The sequence below is a fragment of the Quercus robur genome, chromosome 4 (genome assembly GCF_932294415.1).
Source record: "Quercus robur chromosome 4, dhQueRobu3.1, whole genome shotgun sequence".
Classification (NCBI taxonomy): domain Eukaryota; kingdom Viridiplantae; phylum Streptophyta; class Magnoliopsida; order Fagales; family Fagaceae; genus Quercus; species Quercus robur.
Window position 1 is genome coordinate 76,375,662 of NC_065537.1, and position 20,865 is coordinate 76,396,526.

The 20,865-nt window shown below is 33.7% G+C and overlaps 1 protein-coding gene across 1 annotated transcript; it reads right to left on the reverse strand.

The window, feature by feature from the left end:
• Positions 1–13,258: 13,258 nt before the first annotated feature.
• On the reverse strand, positions 13,259–18,418 carry LOC126723769 (putative disease resistance RPP13-like protein 1). Its single transcript, XM_050427563.1, has 2 exons — positions 14,476–18,418; positions 13,259–13,698 (listed from the first exon to the last, which is right to left on the reverse strand). The coding sequence occupies exon 1, from the start codon at positions 18,146–18,148 to the stop codon at positions 14,522–14,524; it is 3,627 nt and encodes a 1,208-aa protein (XP_050283520.1). The 5' UTR covers positions 18,149–18,418; the 3' UTR covers positions 13,259–13,698; positions 14,476–14,521.
• Between the last annotated feature and the right edge of the window lie 2,447 nt (positions 18,419–20,865).

Below are 20,865 nucleotides of genomic sequence, written 5' to 3' on the forward strand. Positions count from 1 at the left end.
CTGTCTTGAGTATTTTGTGTCATTTCATACTCATCAAGATATGTCTCATTGACATATGTTTGCCCCTTGTGTGATGTTATACTATGCAACATTAAAACTTTTCTCCAAAATGTTGTTTGTTCTTGAGTGTCTACCAATGGGTACACTCATTTGAGTTGTTGGTTTATGTTTTGAGCCATTTCCTCTATAACTGTCTTTAAGCCATCTTTGGTCTTGTTGCTCTACTCTTATCTCTTTATGACACTAACAGAGTACTGATTTTTTTTGTAGACATGTATTATGCTTTGTTGTTGTGGCCTCTTCTGCTTGTCTACAAATGGCTCCTTCATCCCTAAAGAAGAAAACACCTGCCAAGAAAGCAGATAAGAGAATGAAAATGGACCATAATCTGTTTAGGTCTGTTTCCCATTTTGAGAGATACAAGAATTTTTTCTTAAAGGCAGGCATCATACTAGAAAGGTATGTGGATTTGGAGGATTTGAGAGACACCTTTATCCCTAATTGTTTTGAGAGGAGAGGATGGGAAAAGTTGCTAAGTGATTTACCAGTTGTGTGTGAACCCCTGATTAGGAAGTTTTACTCCAATGCTATGATAAGGGAAAATGAGTTGAGCTGCTGGGTTAGAGGAACAGAATTCACCTTAGATGCACATGACATTGATGATGTGCTAGGTCTTGAGGGGTTATAAGATCATGATTTCATCAACTATAAGGATAGGATGCTTTCTATTGAAACTGTACAACAGAGGATTGGTGGACAAAGAGAAGGGAAATGCCTAAATGCTACAGCCTTTCCAGTGGACATGAGGTGTCTCACTATTATCGTGATGTTTAACCTGTATCCTATAAAGAAGTTGACTACAATTAATAATGCTAGAGCAATTTTTCTAATGGAGCTCAAGGAAAAGACATTCATTGATATCAACTCCCACATATTTGATACTATTGTGGATGAGACTAGAACCACTTCTAGGCCTAAACTGATCTTTCCTAGTCTACTCATGAGGATTTTCAGAAAGAAGGGTGTTGCAATCCCTCGAGACATCAGTCCCATGTCTACACCTTTAGCAATTAACAAACAAACCTTAAAGAGGATAAGTGTTCGTCTTCCAGGTGAAGAAGATGAAGGTGATGAAGTAGAGGGTGTCCCAATGGAGACTAAGGCAGAGGCAGCAGGTCAGGCATCAACTTCAACACCCAGAAGGAGAGGCAAGAGGATTAGAGCATCAACTTCTTCATATATACGTCTAGATGCATTTCAGGTCATCCTAGAAAGACTTGATGGACTTAGAAAGGTCCAGACCGAGTAGTCTGAAAGGATAGCAGCCATGCAGGACCAGCTTAATGTTCTCACAGCAAAATTTGACAGCTTCACCACACATCATGAGCAATGACCCTTTGTCCATTCCGGTCAAAAAGGGGGAGAAGTTTTTGAGATTTATGCAGCTCTTGAGGGGGAGTACATTTGAGGGGGAGCAATCAAAAGTAGTCAAAAACAATGTTTATCTTGTTTACTTTGTTTATGTTTATGGCCATAGTATTATGTTTTGGATAATTGTTGTTATTATGGGTGTGATACACTGTAGTTATGGTTAATGTTTGGTTTAAACTCATAACTCAAACTCTTAACTCATGGATGGTTTTGAAACTTTGACACTTTTTATATATTGATGATGTTTTTCAGTATACAATGTGTTTTGTATCCATGTTGCTTTTGTAAGCTTTTAGGGTTTGTTTTCATACTTTTGTAAGCTTTATGGTTTGTACCATGCTTTTATGCAGCCTTTATGCTTTGTTATATCAGTACTTTTAACTAAATGTCATACATTTTCCTCTTAAGTACTGTTACTCTTGTGCACTTGTAGGATTGTTCCTAGATGCATATACTTAGTGTAGTATGTATTGGTTGAGTGTTGGGCATGCAAGTAATTTGCATTAATCTTATTAGCTTGTATGTCCAAGTGTTCATTCCAAGTGTGAATGAGCATTGTGGTCACTACCTTGTAGTGATTGCTTGTTTGATCAAGCCATGGTTTGTTTCTTAACTCCATCTTTGCTTGATCATATCATGCTTGCTTCATATGCATTTTATGCTTTTCTACATACAATGATCATAGTGTATTGTTGTGTTTCAGGAGATTCATGTTCATATGATTCAAGAGCTTCACAGTTTCTGGAGTTAGGTGTGAGTGAGTTATGTTCAACTGTTCCCAACTCACATGTTAAGTCTAGAGTCTGTTTTAGGGTTTTGTCACGAAATAACCAAAGGGGGAGATTGTAAGGTTGAATTTTATCAACCATCTTGTTGGCTTTATTCCATGCCAAATTTGCTTGTATTTCAGCAATTAGTAACCCTGTATTTAGGTAGGATTCTTGTGAGGGTAGTGAGTAAGATAGTGTGAAGAAATGCTCAAGAGTGTGCAACAAAAATAGAGACTCGCGGCTGGATCTTGCAGGTGACTCGCGGCTGCAAGCCGCCAGAAGCTGCACACATGCCAGGCATGCCAGAAGTTGAAGCATCATGCTAGCTGGAGCACTACAGGACAAAATAGGACAACTGGTCATTTAGTGATCTCGCGGCTGGAACTCACGACTTAGTCAAGTTGCGAGGCCAAGCCGCGAGCCATCCCTATTTTGAAAAACCTGACTCTTCATATTCCATTCTCACCCTAGTATAAATACCCCCTTATACCCACAAAAGAATGAGAGCTTCTAGAGAGAATTTTAAGAGAGAAACCCTAGAGAAAAACAAGATTGATTCATCCACAATCTTCACATAAGAGACTCTTCAAATTCCTCTACTCTCTTCCTCTCCATTGTTAAATCCTTGATAGGCTTATTACCAAAACCTTTTCTCACCATATCCATTTCTATGAGAGGGTTGTTTGGTGCTTTGGGAAGCAGTTAAGAAGGAACCAATTTCACCTTGGTTGATGCTATGGTCAAGTAGCAGAATCCGTGAAGCTAGAAAAGAAATAAGTTCGGCGCAACCTCGTTGGAGCAAGAAGCTTGGAGGGCTTAGGTACACTGGGTAGATTAGGCTTGGAGGGTCTATCGCTGTTCATGTATCCCAACTACATTTTCTAGTGGATTACTTAGGACTTGGAGGGCGGCAGAGAGGTTTTACGCTGAGGACTTCGGTTTCCTCTTCGATAACACATCGTTGTGTTGTCTTTGTGTTTTCATCTCTCTTCCTTTAATCTTTGCCTTTTATTTTCTGCTGTGGATGTGTTTTTAATTGGCTTAGATTGGTTACCAATTCTATTTATAGCTTGTGTTCATTTTTCGCGCACTTATTGTTTGTCATAAAGCTTGAATTGAAATTTTTTGTTATTGGGGGTCTAAACGTTCAATGATGTTTTATACACTATTTGAACTTTTAGTTTACTTTATGTTATTTATGTGTTTTGGTGTTATGGTTTGGAGTTGGTGTTATGCTTTGGATAATTTTTATTATGGGTTTACTTAGCACTATGTTAAATACCTTGGTTAAATACTTGGTTTAAACTCATGGATTTGGTCTTAATACTTTGGTTAAAGCTTTTGGTACTATGCTTTATATATATAAGTTTATATTCAGATTTTTTTTTTTTGGTGTGTTTTGTACCCATGCTTTGTAGCTTAGTACTTGTTGTTAAATGTTATGGATTTTCTTTAAATACATCACTCTTTTGCCCTTGTTGGATTTTATATCCTTGATGCAATTACTTTGAGTTGTTGTATCGGTTGAGTGTTAGACATGCAAATGATACTTTACATTGAGCTTATTAGCTTGCATGTTCGGATGTTCATTCTTTGTGTGAATGAGCATCACGGTCACTATTTATAGTGATTGTTCATTTTTGGTCAAGTCATGGTTTATTGCTTAATTCCATTTTGCTTTATTGCATTGTGCTTGCTCCATATGCGTTACAAGTTTTCTGCATACAATGTGTTAGGGTTTGTGCCCTAGAATCCAATTTATTAGCATGTCATAAATAATTAAATTGTTTAATTATATGAGACTATTTATAAATGAACTAATGGGACATTATCTCAGTCCATGAGATGCATAGTATGTGATTTATGTAAAAAGTTGCAGAAGATATAAATCACAAGTTCTTTGTAAACTTAGAATTTTAGTTCATAGTCGGTGATGAAAATTGGACATTTCATCTGCGAAGACTACAACATATTAACTACGATGATTTGTCTTGATCATGGAAGTGGAGACTTCTAGTTGATTTGTTGATATGTTTTAAGAGTTAAGACATATTGAACTGAACTGCTGTGAGATTTATTATTCTCCTAACTACTGTCAAATGAATAATAAATCTCATGATTTCTATTTACATCAACTCTAAATCCTGAGAGAATAATGCACCTGATCATGAGGTGTAGGTTGCTTTAATATATCAGGAGTGAGATCTATAAGTTACGATCAAAACCTCAGTATGTTGGACAGCCGCATTTAGTATTGATGGAATATATATTCTTAAGATGGAATTCATTATTTCTTAATGGAGATATAAAATATTCCCTTGAGATAAGTTTAATGGGTTTGGTTATTCAAAGTGTTGGGCCCAACCACTATAGTAAAGAGTTACTAAAGTATATATTTATGAAATTGAATTTCATAAATATATGATGAATAACATAAAGAATTAAACTGGGTACTCAAGGATTAAGATATAGTAATCTTTAAAGTGACAATCAACACTTATGACTTTGTATTACTACGAATATTTTAATGAAGAGGTTGTATGTATAATAAAGTCTTAAGATATAATTTATTAATAAGGTCTAGAGTGAAATTATATTCTTATAGTGGTATTATATATAATTAATGGTAACTTTGGACTTGTCAAGAGTTAATAGAAAAGCCCAAGGCTCATTGGAACTTGAGTTTTATTTGTTCCATTTGGTCCCATCTCAAGCCACAAATTAAAGTCCAATTGGGTAGGCTCAAAAGGCTAACCCAATTAGATAATCAGTTTTTATTTAATAAGAGTTATTAAATAAGTAACTACAGAGATAGTTAGAACGAACGAATGATAAAAAGAAAAGGGAAACAGTTTTTCTCCACAAGGAGAAGAAGAAGGATTTTTCTTTGAGAATCTATGTACAAAAGACTAATTGAGAGACCACACATCTTGGGTACCATGTGGAATTGAGATGAAGATTAAAGGTATCAGAGCGGTCTTCAATATCATGCTTGTATAACATGTGATTGAGTTTTTAGAATCAAAGAAAATAGTTCTCTTGGTGATTTAATTTTCTGCAGTAAAGTTTCTGCATAATTTTTTTTGGAACTGCTGTGATTAATATATGTAAAGGCAATGGTTATTGATTCGCAATGGGTCTGGCTTGCTAGGTTTATTGATATCATATGAGCAATTTTACGATTGAATGTTTGAATTCTTGGAATTCATATATGTATATCGTGGACCCATAGGCATATTCAACTTTGCCGTTAACATGCTTTTATATATTTAGATTATATGATCATGTCTTTTGTTTATGATATAACTGTTATGCTTAATCATATAAAAGTTGAAGCACTAGAACCTTTCCTATGGAATTGTGTTGCTTGACATCATTGGATTAAATGAATATATATATATATATATATATATATATAAATTCATGTGCAGGTATATAAACTTTTGGTTTTGAGATATCAGTTCATGATTATATATATTAATATAGGCATGATTATATATATTAATATAGGCATGATATCAGTTCATGATTATATATATTAATATAGGCATGACGTAATTTTGAGATACGGTTTTGAGATATCAGTTCATGATTATATATATTAATATAGGCATGACGTAATTTTGAAATAACGTCATAGTTAAACTAGTTGGTTATCTTGAATGATGAATGTGTGTTGTTTTCCATTGAATCCGTATGTCATAATTAAAATCCTTTAAAGAGATCCATTCCTAATGAGATTAGGATTTTGTTTTCAAGGGTTTCTAGCATATTAGGGTTCTTGATCTTCATCTTGAAAATCTTAACGTTGGATCTGTAAATTTTCATTGATAAATCAAAAAGTGTTTTTAATGGAAGAACAATGTAAACGTCACAAACAGTTAAAAGAAAAATGGCTGTTTCTAGGCGGTTTTGTGACTGGCGAGTCGCGAGTGAGTCACAAGAGCTTTTGGATGAACTCACGACTGGGCGAGTCGCCAAAACAAGTAGCCAAAACTCGCGATTAGTCACGAGATTCTCGTGAAAATGCTTTTGAGGCTAGAAGCACTGAATTTTGAATTTTCACTTGTTTTTTACTAAGTGTTAAAACTTTGATTAAAAGCAAACCTATGTGATTAATTTTATTGTCCTTAAAAGTTAAGGACAGTTATTAATCATTACCTAACTAAAAGACCTAATGAGATCAAAGATGTTAGTTAAATAGAACTCTTAGTACTAATTCATTTTATGATTAAAAGTCCTTAATTTATTTTAATTAGAAGTTTTTTAATTAGATTAAAATTCTAATTAAAGTTATTTAGTTTCTAATGAGATTAGAATACTTTATCTAGTAAGCTAAGGATAGAGTTCTATATAACTAATTTTTGATTCATTAGTGTTTAAAGAATCCTAAATAGTTTAGGACTCCATTTTAGTTAGTGATTCTAATGAGATTAGAGTCTTTATCAAGTGCAAGGTTATTAGTTGTGATGGGATCACAATTATTTAAAGAAAAACCCAAATAAAGAGTGGGAGTGCTGAAATAACCATTTTGTTAAGTTTATTGTAATGTGAATAGATACCTTGTCTTGACTTCGAGTCTTGCATTCCATGCAGCGGGTATTTACTTCACGGATTACAAGGTTAAACTTCTTTGTGATTGCGCGAATGTTCGTTACGCTATTGTGATGTGACTTAGTTACATCACATTGAATTTAAACAATTAAACACATTTGATGTGTAGGGTTAAAATTGTGATTAGATCATAATGATTTCATGACAATCCACATGTTTTAAAATTTCTAGTGGAAGAGAGATACAAGGGTTGGATCTCACGGCCTCTATTGTCGGTTCATAGTGGTGTGGGGTAAACATCTCATCTTGGCCTCAAGCCTTGCATTCCATGTGGAGGATGTTTATTTCATGGTACTACAAGATTGAACTTCCCAGTTTATGGTGGTGTGGGCAAGCACCTCGTCTTAGCCTTGAGCCTTGCGTTCCATGTGGAGGGTGTTTTAGGGTTTTGTCACGGAATAGCCAAAGGGAGAGATTGTAAGGTTGAATTTAATAAACCATTTTGTTGGCTATATTCCATGCCAAGTTGCTTGTAATTCAGCATTTAGAAGCCCTGTATTTAGGTGGGAATCATGTAAGGGTAATGTCTGAGAGAGTGTGAAGAAAAGCTTAAGAGTATTCACTCAAACAGAGCCTCGCGACTGGAATTCGCGACTGGCAAGTTGCCAAAGGAGGCACACGTGTGAAGCATGCAGGGGAGCTGAAGAGTCACGCCAGCTGGAGCACTATAGGACAAAACTTCCAGTCTGGCCAAGCAGTTAGCTTGCGGCTTAGACTCACGACTGAGTCAAGTTGCAAGGCCTAGCCACTAGACCACCTTATTTATTACAAACCTGACCTTTCGCATTCCAAACGTACACCAGTATAAATACCCCTTATACTCACGTATTGTAGAGGGCTTCCAAAGAGAATTTTGAGAGAGAAACCCTAGAGAAAAACAAAATTGACTCACCCACAATCTTCATCCTTTGATTCTCCAAATTCCTCTACTCTCAATCTCTCCATTGTTACAACCTTGAAAGGTACATTTAGCCAGATCTTTTTCTCACCATAATAACCATATCAGTGAAAAGGTTATTTAGTGCTTAGGAAGCAGTTAGGAAGTGACCAATTGATATTGGTTGATGCTATGGGCTATAGCAGAATCCGGTAAGCTAGAGAAGACAAAGGTTTGGCATAACCTCGTTGGAGCAAGAAGCTTGGAGGGCTTAGGTACAATGGGAAGATTAGGCTTAAAGGGTTCTGTTGTTCATGTATCCTAACTTAATTCTCTAATGGATTATTGATCGCTTGGAGGGCGGCGGAGAGGTTTTATGCTGAAGACTTCGGTTTCCTCTTTAATAACATATCGCTATGTTGTCTTTGTGTTTGCATCTCATTTTCCTTAATTTTTGCCTTTTAATTACTACTGTGATTGTGATTAATTATGGTTTAGATTGTTTTATCAATTCTGTTTTAGCTTATTTTCATATTCCGCACACACATTGTTTGATAATAAGTTTGAATTGGTAATTTGTAATTTAGGGTCTAAACGTTCATAGGTGTTTTACACACTATTTGATTATTCAAAAGTGTTATGAAAAATATTGTGGATGTAACACTTCTTTTTTCATGATACCTTTATCTTTAGTTATGGTTGGTTTTAGTATGATATTTTATTATTTTATCTTGGCTTATAAGGAATTAACACCTCAACAATTGTGAAAATATTGTACCAATTTGTTGTGTTAATATTTTATTATAATGTGAAATAGTGCAAATTGGACAAACAAAAAATAATGTAGCAAATCCACTGCAGCTTTACAGTTTCACCCAAAAAAAAAAAAAAAAAAAAAAGCAGCCAACGAAATAGTGAAAATTAAACAAACCAAAACTATTGTAGAAAAGCTACTGTGGCTTTTCCAATTCACTCTTTTTATATATAGATTTTGACCCATAAAGAATTGACACATACATCACAACATTTTCACAATATTTCGATGTATACGTTGTACTTACAAGGTAAATTTACATCGTAAACACATAAAATTGGCAAATTTTGTACACATTTACAAAATTTATATAATATTTACCTTTTTTGTTGCAAATATGTATAATATTTGCCACTTTTTGTATGTCTATAACATAAGCTTACAAAGTAAACATATAAAGATTTAAAAAAAAACAAAAACAAAACAAAACAAAAACAAAGCTCAAACTAAACTGGGGTACTTGAGGGAAAAAGGAAAAAAAATAAAAAAAATGATAGCTCATCGATTGAATAAACCAAAGGCAGTATTCATGAGCCTATTGCCTCTTTTTATATAGTTAATAGATAGAAATAGAAATAGAAATAGAAAAAGACTTAGGTTATAAAAACCAATAACTCCTCATCAAATCCAACAACTCCTCGAATTTTTTGCTACAACGGTATGGACAATCTGGTATGTACAGATGGAACCTAATGAGAACAAGCAATACAATCCTTCCCAGTTGAACAGATCATCCAAGAGGTACAAGCATCCCAAGAAAGCTTATTACAAATTATTCCTCTCAAACCACAACCACCGGATGGGACTATTTGGGTTCCTCAAAGAGTGAAATGGAAACCTCCCCCAAATCCTTTATTTAAAGTGAACTTTGATGGGGCAATGTTTAGAGAAGAGAATGCAGCGGGGGTTGGTGTGATGATCAAGGATGAGTAGGGATTAGTAGTTTCCTCCATGGCCAAAAAGCTCCATCTCCTAAGCTCGGTCACAGTAGTGGAAACTTTGGCAGCTGTCAAGGCCCTCAGGCCTCACCTTTGCTCAAGACATCGGCCTCCCATCCCACATTCTAGAGAGTGACTAAGAAATAGGGAAAATTACACTTTACCACTCTAAACTATATACTAGATTATACTTTACACCCTAAACTATTTGAATGCCCACTTTGCACCCTTAACTATCACACATAGCACCCCCCACATTACTTTTAATGTTAAGTTAGACAAAAATTAATATCATATGACTTTCACATGATTTTCTCTTAGGTGTCACACTATTCAAAGACCAAAACACCCTTTTCACAAATAATAAAAAACAAAATGCTTTTTTTTTTTTTTTGGTCTTTCTCTCTCTGTGTACAAGCCTCTCCCTCTCTCTTGCCCAGCAGCTCTTCCCCTTAATGACTGACTGTATTTCTTTTCCAAGAACATTAGAGGTCAAAGCTAGCACCATATGACTGACTGTATTGTATGCTATAAAGAACTGAGGGACATTGCAATGAGTTTTAATTTTCAAAGAACTATGTAATATTGCTAGTCCCTTAATTCTCTATATATAAAAAGAGCCAATAGGCTTAATGAACAGTATTTTGGTTTATTGAGTCACCTTTATCCTTCTTTTTTTCCAAGTTTTGAACAATTGCTACAGTGCCAATTTGGTTTGTTCAATTGGCACTGTAGTTACAGTGCTTTGGTTTCATCAACCTCTGCACTGTTGCTGCTTTTTTTTTCCCCCTGCTGCTTTCTTTTCTTTTTTCTCTGCTTTTTTTCTTTGGGGTAATATCGACCTATTCACTCTTTTATTTTATTTTATTTTTTTTTTTTATCTATAAAGCTATTAGTTAACACAATAAATTGTCACAATATTTTTACAATTGTTGATATGTTAATTCCTTATAGATTAAAATAAAATATCATATTAGAATCATCCATAACTAAAATTAAAGGTATTATGAAAAAAAAAGTGTTACATCCACAACATTTTTCACAACACTTTCACAACATTGTTCATTAGGCTTTTTTTTCCCCCACAAACCACAATACACCGATTTTGGTTGTGCTGTTTTTGTCTTTTCCTTTAAATATTTATATGTGTATGTAAAGTTACACTGAATTAACAAATTCTTACAATATTTTCACAATTATTGACAATTTGCACTATTCATTGGCCTTTTTTTTTCACAATACACTGGTTTTGCTTGTGCTTTTAAATATTATATTTGCATACACAATTACACTGACACAACAAATTTTTATAATTTTTTTATAATTATTGAGGTGTTAATTTTTTAAAGATCAAAATAAAATAACAAAATAAGAGACTGAGACCAATCACAACTAAAAATAAATGTATTATGAAAATGTTATAATATCTTCTTCTTGTCACAATATTTTCACAATTGCGAGATCTTAGTTCCTTGTAGATCAAAATAAAATAAAATAAAAAGAAATGTTATGTCTACAACATTTTCACAATAATTTTGTAACAAATTTTATGTGGCAAGGTATTTTTGAAGGATAAAAAAGTGATATCAGTAATAGGTTCAATTTAAAACCAATAACAACTTGTCATAATTTGTTCTAAAAATGTTATGGATGTATCATTTCTCTCAAATAAAATAAATATATATCTATTCGGATCTTAAAAATAAAAGTATTATGAAAATGTTTTAATATTTTGTTATATTCTTAGACTTCTATTTTAGTATATATAGTCAAATTGAATGAGCCAAAATTCACTGTATTTTTCACGCACAATTTTCTTATAGTTTTTTTTTTGTTTTTTTTTTTTTAATTTTTAATGCATAATTTTAAAACCAGTAATAATTTATTACCTAAAATTTATTGTGAAAATGCTGTGGACATAAAAATTAAATAATAAAATATCAAACTGGGACCTACCACAGCTGGAAATAAAAAATATTACGAAAATGTAGTGATGTCTTGTTATATTCCTAAACTTCTTTTTTGTGTGACATTTTGTTGTGTTCCTCTGCTTCTTTTTTTGTTTATTCAAACTTAGTAAGCCAAAATTCATTGTTTTAGGCACAATTTTTTTCAGTTGGCTTTTTATTTTATTTTTAAATGGACGATTAAAAGTGATTAGCCCAATTTAAAACTAGTAACAATTTACCACCTAAGATTTGTTATAAAAATATTGTGAACGTAATATTACTCTAAAAATAAAATAATAAAATATCAGACTAGGACCAACCATAGCTAGAAATAAAGGTTGTAAAAATATTGTGACTTTTTGTTGCGTTTCTAGACTTCTTTTTTGGTTTATTCAATTTGTTGAACTAAAATTCATTGTTTAATGCATAATTTTTTTAGGTTGATTTTTTTAAAAACATTGTTTTAAGTTTTAGAAAAAAATAAAAAATAAAAACACACACACATATTGTTTTACACACACACAAATTGACGAAGTAACACTTTCCTCCTTTATGTTCGGGGTAGTTGCATTCCCCCCAACCCTAAGATTGAATAATTTCATCATTTATATTTTGTAAATGAGCATATACCCCTATTGTTTCTCTTTCAGTTAAATCCTAACAAAATCTCATAATTCATAAAATATTCCATTGTGCAATGTCTAATATACTCCTACTAAATTTTAATGTTCCAAAAAATTTCTTTGTGTATTTTGAATTTTATGTGGTAGACTAGTAGACATGCTTAGAAAGTTAGAATGATGATATATGATATTCTAATTGTTACCTAAAGAACACTAATTTATTAGGTCTAAATCTTCTAGACTTATAATTTTATCTGATAGAAACTTTGATGACATATGTCTTTTGTCATTTTGTTCTTTTTTTAATTTATTTTCCTGCTTAAAAGGGTATTCATTAAAAATAAGTAAGCTAAACATCGTAGTTAGACTCATAAAATAAGATAATAAAGAATGAAATATGAATAACAAAATCTTCGTTGCAAATGATTGCAAGTATTTAATTTAATGAAGATCTTCAAAAAAATTATAGCATCTATTATCATTCATTGTAAAAATTTAAATATTGTAGAAAGATGATAACATTCATCATCATTCTTTGTAGCACTTTTTGATGAATAGATATTGCATTTAATAAATAAGTTCTAAGAAATTGTCATAGTACATAGATATTCAAATAGCCATTTTAAATTTAAGAACATAACTTCATACTTCAACAAAAAAAAATTTATATTAATTTTCTCATTAAAGGGTCAACACGTGCCTTACACGTGCAACCCACACTAGTCTATTAAACAAGAGCCAATTCAACAGCATCTTTGCGTTGCTTGTTATAACTAATGAGCTAATGTTTGAAATGAATAGCAAAACCAGACCAAAATGTCTTAATTTATTTCCCTCTATTTGGAAAACTGAACATAAAGTCAAGATTTGCCATGGGCAAGAGAGAGGGGAAGAGCTGTACCTGTACGCACAAGTGAGAGGCCAGGAAAAAAATGAGAAGAAATAAGCATTTGATTTTAATTATTAGTGAAATGGGTGTTTTGGTCTTTAAAAAGTGTCACCTAAGTAAAAATCATGTGCAAATCATGTGATATTAATTTTTGTCTAACTTAACAATAAAAGTAATGTAGAGGTGCAAAGTATGATAATTGTGATAGTTTAAAATGCAAAATGTGCATTCGAATAGTTTAATGTGCAAAGTATAATCTAACATATAGTTTAAGGTAGTAAAGTGTAATTTCTCCCAGAAATAGTTATCAACGCCCTAAAAAGCGAAGGTTCCTCTCTTACTGCCTATAGCCACTTGATCAAAGAGGTGAAGTCCTTGGCAAAAAAATTTGTGCTATTGAATTTCAACATATTAGACATCAAGGTAATTCTGTACTCATAACATTACTAGAAATGCTAGACACGTTAGCGAGTTCTCAGTGTGGATGGAGGATATTCTTCCACACCTCCATGTTGTAGTTTTGGCCGATGCAGCAATTATTATTGAATAATACTACAGTCTTCTTCTCCAAAAAAAAAAAAAACAAAACAAAACAAAAACAAAAACAAAATCCAACGAGTCCTAATCACATCCAACAAGTTGGAAAAAATCTTGCTCAGCACCTAGGACTCATCATGTTCTCATGCTGTAGATGGAGTTAATTTGTAGGTGGTGAAAAGTGTGAAACTTCATTGCAGGGTGTTCACCAAATATAAAAATCCCGGTCAATCTTAGGTTCCTACGAATTGGACAACTGCACAATGAAATTTATACACACGATCAGGAATCATAATATAGTAGATTAGCAGTATTAATGATGGAAGCTAACATAGCAATGTTAAAAATGGAAGCTTTCCCACTGCACACCCTTGGTGTGGTGGTCACTTTATAAGTAAAAATACTTGTAGAGTGTGGGGGGTAAGGACCGGGATTCAAGTCTCCAGAAGAAAGACACACACACATATATACTTATATTAGATTAGAGTAGAAATTCTATCTTCTAAAAAAAAAAAAATAGAAGCTTTGACACTAAATATGTTATAATTTGGGATTAGCAAATACACAGAATAAAAAAATAATTCATATGAGAAAATAAATTTAGATTAAAATACACTTTAATCCCTTATAAGTTTGGGATTATTGTCATTTGGACTCTTTACAGTTTCAGAAATTTCATTAGTCTAAAATTTAATATGATTTGGCAAATTCAATATCTACAATTATGATTATTGCCAACCAAAATCAACAGTTATGATGTTTTTCAAAATCAAGTAATAGCAATTATTTTTGTTTCTTCACAAAGAAATGTTTATGTTAGAGAGAATATGTTTGATGATACAGGGAGGTGCATATCATATCAGAATCATTGCACATTAATGATGTGAATTACAACATACCACCTTCAATGTAGGAATCTTTCAGCCTAAAACAATACGTAGCAATAAACTCATATCAATAACCGAATTATCAAAAGAATATAAGGCAATTTCCACTAAATACTTAGCATATATGAGGAATATTGTAGAGGTACCTTAACAATTTTTTTTTTTTTGGTTTCAGCTTCCATCGGTGTTTCCCTAATCAATGCATACTCTGGTTTCTGAAGAAATCTGGGATCGATATTTCTCTTCCTTTATTTGTGGGCCTAGCTGAGAGCAGTTTTTGATATTAAGATAAAGCAGACTGGGGGGAAATCCCTCTACTGACAATAACCGAAGCTCATCACAGCAGATAATATCCAGCATTGTAAGCGAAGTGAGGTCCTTAAGCCCTCTGACTAGGCGCCTGAGATTTGGAAGTGTGCTAAGAAGAAGAGAAGTAAGAGTGGTGGGCAATCCCTCTGCAGGCCAATACCGAAGCTCCTCACAGCAGTTGATATCGAGCTTTTCAAGTGAAGTGAGGTCTGCAAGCCCTTTTTTGAGATATTTGAGCTTTGGAAGTCCGCTAATTCGGAGAGAAGTGAGAGTGCTAGGCAACAGCCCCTCTTCCGGAAACGATTCCACATCACTGCATCCACCTTCAATCTCAAAACAAGTGAGAGAGACCATTTCGTGTAAACCCCATTCCTTTGTAGGCGTGAGATTGTTGCAATTGGTAATACACAAAGATTTTAGGCTAAGGGGCAAACTACCTTTTGAAAATTGAGAGAGCTTCGGGCAACCAGATAAATTCAAAGTTTGGAGACAACAGAGGCAGGTGTTCAACCCCCCCTCATGAAGTGATTCCAGATTTGGGCAATCCTTGATTTCCATTTTTTGAAGAAATTTGAGAACCGCATTCTGAATTGAAAGGAACTTGAGGTTGTTACAGTCCTTAATATAAAGAGACTGGAGCTTGGTTAATAAGCCTAGGGGTAGGGATCCAACAGAATCACAGCTACTTATTTCCAGCTGATGAAAACTGGAATTTCCTTTCAACAATTCCTCTGGTAGGGTCTTCAGTTTATCCAAGCCATGCAGCTTCATTTCTATCAAAGTTGGGGCCATTAGAATTGAAGCCTCGAGCTTCTTACATCCAGAAACCACTAATTTTGTCAAGGAACCAAGGTGCTTGGGTAAGCTCCCAATCAATGAATGACATTGTTGTATTTGAAGCTCTTGGAGGGAAGGGAAGAGTTCATCTTCATTGGCAAGCAGTTCCCAATGTTCCCACTGTGGCAAGTTCTCAAACAACAAAGTTTTCAGAGATCTGAATGGCTTGGCTCTAAAGTGGGGATTTCCATAAAATCCAGAATCCAGCCTTTTTAAATCTCCCATATTTGAGATTGAGAGCTCTTGAAGACAAGATAACTGTCCCAGTGGTGGCAAGGACGTGCATTTTTTGCACTTGGTAAGACGTAGGAATACCATGTTAGCGAAAATGGCATCACCTAACCACTCGGGAAACCTTGTACCACCATAGTTTTCAATGGTAAGCTTCATCAAATTTTCATGAGGCTGCAAATTTCTGAGCACTTCTATTTCAGTTTGTTCATCATGAGTGTTAGAGTTCCATTGGAAAACTAACTCATTAAGATGATTCTTTTCTTTCAATTTGGCGTTTGAAGCATCTGTTGCATCGTTGACATTCTCCAGTTTTGAGATGCAGAGTGTCTTACGAAGATGTGGAAGATTTCCCAATTTATTGATATTTGCACCACGGTCTTTGCTTACAACAAAATTAGTCAACACTCGGAGACTCTTTAATTTTCCAAATCCCTGTGGCATATTTGTTAAGTTGGTTTCCCTCACATCTAAATGAAGCAAATTAATGAGGTCTCCAATGTTTGCTGGTAACGAGGTGAGTTGATAACAACCTGACAACAACAACGTCTGCAAATTATACAAAGAACATGTCCAGCTGGGTACCTCTTTAATAAGAGTGTGAGAAAGGTCCAAGTAGCGTAAATGTACCAACTTGCCCAATTTAGGTAGCTCACTGATCGCATGATATGAAAAAGAAAGCACCCGTAAGTATTTGTTACTTTGCAACCACAAATTATGAAATATGTGACTGAAGGCAGGCCGGGTACTACCATTTGAAGAGGCTAGTAGAAGGAAGGTTCGTAGAGACTTCAGTTCCCTAAGGTGAACAAATTTCTCAGGGCCATTAAATCGGTTCGTCAAGAATGCCAAATGCCTAACCTTTTCCGAAACTCCACATGGCTTGCTATCCTCAACCTTGAGACAAAATTCTCCCGACACAAATTGAGCTAGATCGTTGACAAGGTCATGCATCTCAAACTGATTATCAGGACTCAATTGAAAAAATGACCTTGATACTAGTTCGTGAAAATACACGGTCCCAACATCCTCCATTGTGTCTTGACCTTTTGGCTGCTGCAAGAAATCTTCTGCCATCCACATGAGAATCAAATTTTCTTTGTAAAATTTGAAACCCTTGGGAATTATTGAACAATAAGCAAAGCATCGTTTGAGATGTGGAGGAAGACGATAATAGCTTAATAATAAAGCAGGAAGTATGCTGCTTTTATCATTAGGTAGATCCCATATCTTGCTATTCAGTATTGCGTGCCATTGCTCAGCTTCCACTTCAGGATGCAGGAGGCCCCCGAGTGTTTTTGCAGCTAAAGGCAGGCCTTTGCACTTCTTTGCAATGTCCTCACCAATTCTTTTTAAGATGAGATGTTCTTCAGGGGTGCTAGTCTTAAATGCATGTTTAGCAAATAATTCCCAACAAGCTTCATCTGACAAATGTGGCAGCCTGTAAGTAAGAAGAGGCTCCATGGTTGATGCAACATTTTGATTACGAGTTGTCACAATAATTCTACTGCTGCAGTGTCCAGCCTTTAAGGGGCTTAACAAAAAATCCCAATCAATAAAATTCTCATTCCAAATATCATCTAAAACCAGTAGAAATCTCATCCCCGTCAATATCTCCTTTAGTCTAACTTGAAGAATATTCAGATCTGTCAGATTACAAATTTTTGAAGTGACAGACTCGAAAATGATTTTGGTTACTTTATAGACATCAAATTCTTCTGAAACATGAGCCCATGCTCTTAGACCAAAATGTTCCTTAACCCCTGAGTCATTATACAAAAGTTGAGCCAGGGTTGTCTTGCCAACCCCACCAATCCCAACTATTGCAATTACAGGGATTCTGTTTTCTGCTACAGTACCAGCAAGCAAAGATTTTAATAGCTCTTCTTTATCTTTATCTCTACCAAATACTTCAGATTCATCTACTAAAGAAGTCATAGGTAACATAATTGGTGGTTTCCGAGTGACACTTCTTTTTAGATTGAGAAGATCAATTTTTTCGGATAAAGATTCTAGTCTTTCAACTATCTTTTTTAGCCTGGACTCTAAATCTTCATTATGTGAGAGCTTGGATTTTATATCTTCATAACATGGATGATGAGCAGAGAATTGACCTGTTACCTGATCCCGGTTGACCTTAGCGTCTTCCAATTGGCAATGCAAAGCTATAGTCTGGATCTCGCACGACAGATCATCGGCATCATAGACAGCATCTTTGAGCTCGTTGACCCAGTCTTTCACCACCACATTCGTGATCTCCGACTCCTCTGCATCACTGATCACTGCGTTAACAGTCAGCAGAACCATTTTCAGCCTCTCCAGGAGTGTCTCATCGAAATCCCGGTTTTGGAAAAGATTAATGATCAGGGGAACAGCCAACCTGTCCAACAGCACTTGAACCAATGGAGAAAGGCATGCTCCTCCCACAGTCTCCAAAATCATTTTCTCAGATTTAGAAAGGAAAGAATCCACAAAAGGATGACAAAAGATCGGAATATATAATGGAATAAAATGCGTGGAAGGAAGTCTCTGCAGTCTGCAAATTGCTTCTTGCTATACCAGGCTTTTTTTTCTTTTTTCTTTTTTGAGAAATCTATACCAGGCTAGTGAGTCTTTCTCCTCTCTTTTTCCGGAGTGTGACAAACTGATAGAACCCACACGGACAGAGGTCTGACTTTTCTTGACCACTTTTTTTTTTGATATCGGATTTAAAATGGCCCTTCTGTGCTTATTTATTTATTATTATTTAAAAAAAATAAAAAAATTGGTGTAGGGGATTTAAAGTGATCTTCTGCCTTTGGCTAGCGGGTTGTAGAATTTTTCTTTTTTCTTTTTTAAGAAAAAAGACGGTGAACTCATTAATTTAGGGAGGTTAAATTAACCTAAACAACATGATGAATGTTCGGTGATATATATATACTATCCAGATAATTAAATTAAGTAATTGTACTTTTAGCAAGAGAATGAGTTCTATTATTCCGTTGACGAAGATAGGAAAAACTTATACAAGAAAAGAAAGAGGAGAGTATTATCACATCCTGAATTAATTGTCTGTGTAAAAGCTAGAGATGGTTCTTTGTTCATAAGATCATCTATAAATTACTAAAAGTTGAAGCGTAGTATTTATTATTGTTATGCTCCAGTTAAGCCACATCAACATTATGTTATCATTTATTTTCTTTTTATTTTATTTTTTATTCTTAGATTTACCGGTTGACATCTATTGAACATTTTCTTAAATTAAGGTGTTACTCTATCTTCAACTTTATCATTTGTCTCTCCGTTAACCCAAATTCTTCAAATGCTACCATTATATGGAATTTTAACAATCACCGATAGATTACAACCTCCTCGTATCCTTTATTCGTTGTAACTTCTTCAATTTGTTTAGCATGTGTCAACATTATGCATTATAAGTTCACCATTATAATTAATATCCACTATAAACTTAAATACTCCATTAATTTATTTTTTTTCCTTTTCTTTTTTCCCTTAGATCTTTTTTAAGTAACCCAAAAGTCATGTTTTACCATAATTACTAAATCACCCCTAACAAAATCTATTCTTTCCTAAAAAAAAAAAAAAAAAAACACTCTTTCCTTTTTCTTTTTCTTTTTTTTGGTTTTAAAAACTTCATCATTTAAAAATTAAAATATCTTTTAACCGTTAATTTTATAATTAATTTTCCAACATTTCTTCCTCCCTTTTAACTTTTCATCTCCCCACTACTTTCTACCTTAATATCACTCTTTTTCTATCATTTTATCTTCCTTTATTTTGACTCTTCTTGTTCTCATCATTTTACTATAAATTTGTCATTTTCTCTTCCATTCTATACATAGTTTTCTCACACAAAATGGTTACCTCTACCTCCCTCCCTCCCTCTTTCTCTCTTTCTCAATTTGTTTTTCATTTATTTTATTGCATCTGTACTTTAGGTTTTGATTAATTTTTGTGTTAATTAAAATTCTACTTTGGACTGTTGTGATTTAGTTTTGTGTTTTAAGTTGTTTTAGTGAGAGATGAATCCTGTCTTTAGAAATGTCATAATGAAACAAGAACATGGGTGCAAGGAATATAATCAAATGTCATATAATATGGTGTAAGAACTAATGTATCTTCCATTGCTAAATTATGTGGCCCTTGATGGACTGGCCATAGATTTTGTGAATATTAAAGATTTGAGATTTGAGTGCTTTAAGGGCACCTCTCTTTTTGGTACTGGTGTGGAGTCACCACTTATTTTTTTTATACAAAAAAATAAGAAAAAATAAATACAATTACATGTTCAAAATACTTCAAATTTCATTGATTGAATAAAAAGTACAATTTTGGTAAATTAACCTTACAAGGCTTTGGTCCTAGTTACAATCTATGCAAAAGAATACAAAACTTTGGTCCTAGTTACAATCTACCAAAATTAAAGACAAAACACAAGTCTACCTATCCAAAATTCTCAGTTCAGGGGGCTAGGTTACAAAATGGGAAGGGGTTAGGTACCCATTCCGCCCAAACAGAGTTTGGTCTTCTAGAATCTAATGACCACTATACCCTTTTTGTATGATGTTGAATGATAGGTTGTAACACACATGACAAACACTTGACAAAAACTAATTTAAATAAATTTGCCTTATGAATAAAAACATCCTCTTTTTAAATAAAAATCAGATCTGTTGTTTGTAAAGTTTTAAAAAAAATTAAGATTTTATCAAGAAAAATCAAATCTATTGTTTCAAAATCTACAATTTTATATAAAAAAGAAAAGTTTTTAGATTTGTATTTAATGAAAATACAGACCTGTTTTGAGATTAGAAAAAAATAGATATGTATTTAATGAAAATACAGATCAGTTGTGAGATCAGAAAAAAATTCAGATCAGTATTTAATGGAAATACAAATTAGTTTTGAGATCATAAAAAAAATCAGATATGTATTTAATGAAAATACAGATCAGTTTTGAGATCAGAAAAAAATCAGATCTGTATTGAATGAAAATACAGATCAGGTTTGAGTTTTTGTAAAAAAGGCTTTGATGATCATTAGCAGATTTTGAAATCAAGGAAAAAGAATTAAAACAAACAATCAATTAAAGAACATGTCAAAGAAAATTCCAACAAAGTATCTAAGCATGGCAATTATGTATTAAGAACAAGGCACAA